Source organism: Pelmatolapia mariae, linkage group LG18 (genome assembly GCF_036321145.2).
Source record: "Pelmatolapia mariae isolate MD_Pm_ZW linkage group LG18, Pm_UMD_F_2, whole genome shotgun sequence".
Classification (NCBI taxonomy): Eukaryota; Metazoa; Chordata; class Actinopteri; order Cichliformes; family Cichlidae; genus Pelmatolapia; species Pelmatolapia mariae.
The window spans coordinates 11,309,026-11,315,195 of record NC_086243.1 but is presented as its reverse complement, the minus strand read 5'-3'; the positions used below and the strand labels follow the sequence as shown (position 1 = coordinate 11,315,195).

General features: G+C 43.4%; 1 protein-coding gene across 1 annotated transcript; it reads right to left on the bottom strand.

Moving 5' to 3' along the window:
- Window positions 1-4: 4 nt before the first annotated feature.
- rpl5a (ribosomal protein L5a) lies at window positions 5-3,682 on the bottom strand. Its single transcript, XM_063461763.1, has 8 exons — window positions 3,591-3,682; window positions 3,205-3,274; window positions 2,997-3,112; window positions 2,782-2,916; window positions 2,451-2,653; window positions 972-1,149; window positions 298-386; window positions 5-165 (listed from the first exon to the last, which is right to left on the bottom strand). Exons 1-8 carry the CDS (start codon window positions 3,591-3,593, stop codon window positions 63-65), a joined length of 897 nt encoding a protein of 298 aa, XP_063317833.1. The 5' UTR covers window positions 3,594-3,682; the 3' UTR covers window positions 5-62.
- Between the last annotated feature and the right edge of the window lie 2,488 nt (window positions 3,683-6,170).

Genomic DNA, 6,170 nt, shown 5'->3' with positions numbered 1-6,170 from the left:
GGCGTGAGTTTGAAATAAATTTATTTGTCTGCAATGTGAGCTGTATTTTCTCTGCAGAGGCCCTAACCGTCCCCTGCTTCTTGCTCTTGCGCTCGTAAGAAGCTGGCCTTTTTCTGGGCGACGCGGTCCTTCCTCTGTGCCAGAGATAACTTGGCGCGATTCCACCTGCCCGGAAAGAGAGGACGACAATAAACAACTCCATTAACATTCACCACACGAGACAAAAAGTAACTACTTTGGCCTCGATTTGGCATGAAATAAGTGCAGTTATTGTTCCACGATGGCGACTGAACTCACCTCTTCTTCTTGACGTCTTTTTTGGGTTTCTTTTGGTGTACGGGGTTCGCTCTGATGGCGGCGTGTGCTTTTTTGTACATTTCTTCAACCTGAAAACAAAACAGGAATTTAATTAATGACAAAGCTGTTCATTGTGTACCTAATAGATTATGTCATTTCTCTTGAAAAATAACAGGAAACATCAGATGACATTATCACTGGAGAGAGGGGGGGGGGGGCAGCACATGATATACTAATCCAATACGGTCTACATGTAGAGAAGCCCATACTGGATCTTTGTGAGATCATCACTGTTATGATTTCAAGTTTCCTGTTTGCATTTGATGCATTCAAATTAGATATTTGACATGCAAGCAATATTTAAATTACGTTTATGTAAACATCACCAAATGATCAAATCACAGAGGAAATATTCATCTACATGATAGATAACAGGTCTGAGTTTTCTTTATTTTTGTATAGTGCCAAAAAAGAAAAAAAAAAAAAAATTGCAGTCAAGCTTTTTCTGCATCACTGAGTTGAACACCACTTCGAGTACTGGAAACAGGAAACCAAATCTTAAATGCATCTGAGAGTGTCACCTCAGCATTACATGATTTAAGCAGACACGAAACTAGCTGACAGAATCTGTTCAGGCCGTGTTTGTAAAAATCACGCAGCAAGTGTTATGTTACCGTGTCTGGAGTGACTCCGTTCTTGATGAAGCGTGAGAACTGTTTCTTGTAGGCATCCTCGTCCTCCTCCATCAGGTAGGACATGTAGTCGGCCACGTTCATGCCCATGATGTGTTTCCGATGCACCTCTGCGTTGAACTCTTTACTCTCTGTGTCGTAGCCGGGGAAACGTTTCAGACTAAAAAACAGAAAGTTTGAAGAAACTGAGTTAGGCTATTAAAAGACACCTCTGAAGAATCAAGTTTAAAAAACTAAACAAAAACCAGACAAAACAAAAACACAAGGTTCAAGGTAGTTCTGTTCTTTGTTGTGGAACAATGTGTTACAGCTGCTTTTTGTAATTAATCTCTGCGAAGTTGAACTGTCGCCATCAGGGGGCAGCGTTTTACCAGTGAGTGCTCAGATGGTTGCTGCTGCTCCAACTTTGCCTTCTCACAGACAGCAACCGTAAATCCTGATGTAGACTTCTGCCAGTGATCTTTTAGCCATTTCCCACTATTACCTACTGGGCTTGACTCAGTTTCGCTCTTTTCCCATTACAAAACAGTACTACCTCAAGTTTGATTTTGACTTCTGTGGGAAATTTACATCCCAACTTAATAACCAGAAATCCCTTCTCTCCCTAAATGGGAACTTTCCATGCCATGCGTCTACCCGACATGTAGTTACATTTCTCAGGTGGTGCATGTCGTGTTACGCCCCAATTAAGGTTATAAATGGGGTTCTGGCTATGGTGCAAGTTACAAAGTAGATGTGACGCAGAAGTATAAATCATGTGTATTGTGTGTTGGGTCGTCAGAGCAGCACGTCCAAAAGTCTGTGACCTCATTTGTATGCGACACAACAACAACGGAGGATGTTGTGCTGATGGTACGTACACCTGATGCTCAGTATATGGTGTTTTGTCAGTCTTAGGGACTACAGTGGGGGGTTTTTGTGCAGCCATTTTCCTCATTGCCGGGTTTCAACAATAGTGGCTTTGATTTTCGTGAGGGAGTCACTCTCATGACTCATGGTGTGACACTACTGACTAGCCAATCAGTGGCATGCAATCTGTTTGCGTCACATTTTCAGATCGCCTCAGATCACTTGAAACCCCGCCCAAGCAGGTACTAAAAAGTACCCAGAACCAGGAACTACCACCTAATGGGAAATCCTAAAAACGGTCCCATCCTGCTTCTCTCAGCCCCGTCTTGAAAAGGACAGTAAACATCAGCTAATGCAAATGAAGGACCAACTACATTTTGCTCAGCGTGCTTTTTATCATCATCGAGAAGCAGAGATGCACCAGCAAACTAAACGGAAAACTTTAGCTGGACGGAGACCAGCGAATAACCACGTAAACTCTAACTGGAAATATGCAATTGTAAAAATGTCTCAAAGAAAAACATGCACACATTTCTGTTCCTGCGCATGTTTACTGCAGGAGTGAAGCTGCAAAAAAAGTCCACCCGAGTGCGACTCTGACATCATACTGACCTGTGAGGAATGGCAAGTCCACCATCGACTGCCCCCTTTAATGCTCCAAACACCTTGTTCCCTGTAGTGGTTCTGGCCAGACCTGCGTCCAGATAACACGTGAAGGCGCCTGGTTGTCCATCCACGCTCTCTACGTTGAACTCATCTCCCGTCACCTCCACCTGGCCCTCGTATACCTGGTCCATGCCGAACTTTTGCAGTAGCTAAGGAGGAGGAGGATGAAGGCGAATGGGAGGATGTGCAAAAACATAAATCTGCTCCAATGTATGGCAACCCTGGTGTTAATTACATACAAACATATGTGTGTGTGTGTGTTTGTGCGCAGGCTTACCCTGCGAGCCAGCAGCAGCCCGGTGCAGTAAGCAGCAGCATAGTTTGTAAGGCCCACTGTGATACCATACTTGGCCAGCTCATGAGAGTAAGCAGCACAAACGATATGGTCTCCCTCAATCTTCGCATAGGCAATCTGGACAGCCAGACAGAGCAAGATGAGAGAGCTGCTTAAAAACACGTGACCTCTCAAGTTTGAGTCTTTCTAGCACTGACCTGGCAGCAGATGTCCCTGTTGGAGAACCTGACAATCATCCGGTACTTAGGGGTGTTGTACTTGTTCTTGTCCTGCACAACCAAGCGTTTGCGGGCAAAATAGTCGGTTTTCCCCTCTGTCAAATAATAAGTAACAGCATGTGGTTTAATGGCGTATGCTCAACAGAAAGGGGATCTGAGCCTGTGTGCAATTTATGTTGACTTTTACCTCTCCTCCTCCTGAATTTGACTTCGTAGCGCTTGAAGTAGGCCTTGTTCTTCACCACTTTGACGAAACCCTGAGAAGAGACGAAGAAGCAACATGTCAGCAAAAGCAGAAAATACCATAAGTATCAAGCCTCCAGTTGTCCCTATGGGCACAAAAGCTGTTTAACCGCTCGGAGTAAGTCTCCAGGAGGAGGTCAGCTGAGGTTTCAGCAGCCATGAATCGCCACGCTGGAGCCGAGCGGCTCACCCGGCCGGAACAGCCCGACAAGCCGCAAATATCCAGCTCCATCTGACCCTCAAACCGCTTTAGACACTCATCTAAAAACAAACACACTTCCACAAACTCAAACCGTCTCCACCCGGTGTATATGAGCATTATCCACTCACCATTTTGGGGTATTTTTTCTTCTTTCCCCTCCTGCACTAACTAGCGGACTCCGGGACACGGAAGTCTGATGTCGCTATCTTTGGGGTTTTTTTCAAGGAGTGTCGCGGGTTGGCAGCGCCCCCTGCTGCACCGGAGACAAACAGCACAGGCCAACAGAGGGCAGCAGCTACACGGAGAGCACAGGTCTGTGGAGGGCCACAAATACATCACATAGATCATTAAATAACTGTTTCGGTGTGTCATTAATGAATTAAAATGGCAAATATATTATTTATTAAATGTTTTAAATTAAATAAATTCATATTTAATTAATCATTTTTATAATTAATAATCCACTTAGAATAAGGAGAGTGAGGACCTGGGTCATTCCAGAGGGATCAGAGGGAGTAGAAGTGCTTTTCTCCCACATTAAAATGAGTCAGTTAAGTTGAGTCAGGCATCTGACCAGGATGCCTCCTGCATGCCTCTTAGGTGAGGCATTCCGGACATGTCCTACTGTGGGCAGACTTAGGACTTGTCTGTCTTGGGAAGGTTTCAGCATCCTCCCTGGATGAGCTGGAAGAAGGTGGCTGGGGTGAGAGAAGTCTAGCCTTCTCTGTTGAGGTGCTGTCCCCACAAACTGAACCCAGATAGGTGGTAGAAATGGATGGATAATAATAATAACTTCATTTTGATTGCATTTTTAAAAAGCATAGTTACAAAGTGCTTCCCAATTTGAATAAAAGCAACGCATTTAAGTTAAATATACCTTAGAAAAATCTTTCATTAGATTTATAAGAGATTATTACATTTTAAACCAACACCGTAGAAAGCAGGATGACATTTGCATTGTGTCAGGATTTTAAATTTACACAGAGAAAAGAAGAAAATAGAAAAAAGCTTTGAAGTGACATACGCAGGGCTGCTGAGGCCCTGCGCATGTGCTGTCCACAGACACTCTGTGACACCAGGCGTCTGATGTGATAGCACATTTTTGGTGACGCATCCTCCACGATGGTGAAATCAAGACACGCAATACAATGTTGATGCATCGAGCTGGAAACGAGTCTGCTGGGAGGGTGGACTCTCAGTCCCCAGAGAGGTCACAATGTCTGAAAGCTGAATCAGAATCTAAGGTAGATGAGCTGGCAGTCCAGTGTGCACATGCAGTTGGTGAGACCTAATTTAACCTCTCCGGCATTAGTGTTCAGGCCTCACAGTCTGTTTTTTAGGCTCCTCTGACTTCAGTTTTCACTGCTGTGGGCGTTGAGTCCTTCACTTGTAGTATATTGTAAGAGAAATCTTTCACTTTTCCTTGCTAGCCGTGGAGCTATTGTCCAAAAGAAAGGAAATAAGCACTTCTGTACCTGGAAGGTCTGTGGGCTGTTACTGGAACTTGTAAATTTTCCTTGTAAAAATTACAGAAGTAAAGAGATGCCAGAATAATGTTGCTTCTCTGCTTTTTTCCTTTCTTGTATTATCACCGCTCCAGATGCTGGTTTGACCCTCATTCAAAAGCTCCTCCTGATTATATGGACCCACTAGTGGGATTTTCTTCACCTCAACAGCTGTTTCCAGGGTCAGCATTGAGCTCTCAGTCTCAGTGAAGGCAAACATGACTGATAAATGCTCAAAGAGCTCAGAAAAATGGAAATTTGAACATTTTTATCTATCACAACGAGGGCAAAGTTCCGTCCAGCGGAAAACTCTATATGGAATTTGTGACCAAAATGGTTTTTCTCTTTTTTATTTGCGTATTTCCATCTTTGTTTCCGGTGAATAAAAAGCTCTTTCTTTCTTTATGAGAAGGAATGTGGCTAATGAAGTTAACTTAACGTCATGTTGTAAAACAAATGTCAAATAAAAGTGATCAAGAGCTTAAAGAATTTGTTAATGATGACTACAATGCTGAGAAAATCCCACTTGCTGTGAGGCAAGTTAGGTAATACCCTCAATATTTATAATAGTGTCATTATTGACGTGTAAATGCAAAACAGCAGCTATTATTTCATATTCACTCCAAGATCTCTATTTATAATTCAGTCACATTGTAAATGTGAGGTGGAGTATCAGTGACGCCATATGATGAGTGAGCGAACAGTCATCAGCTGTTACTGAGGGGGACGTGAGCAGCCAGAGCAGCAAAAGCTTCCATCCCACCATGTGAAACCACCTATTTCTAAAGAGCAAAGCAGTGCCCCGCCTATGGTGTCACTCTGCTGTGATTAATCTGATGTCATCCACAGAGTTCATGGACGTGGAACGCATTCGGACACGGCAAGAAACGCAGATAAGAGTCAGAATATCAGGAGCAACGCAGAGAAAATCAGCACCTGACACCAGTTGCAAAACTCAGTGCGCATCAAAGCAAAGCGAAGCAGCGTCCCTTCTTTGTGTGTGTGGAAAGAAATTGATTTTAGGCTGGAGCAGGAAAGTTATCAACGTCAGCTGAGACCATTTGATTAATCAGAGCATTTTTCCTACAAGCTTTAAAATATTAACTTTATGGTCCCTTCTTCTTGTTGCCACGGTATGAGTATGTTTTAAATACCCAAATGATTTTACTTATTTATTTATTTGGTTTGTTGTGAGTTCATTTC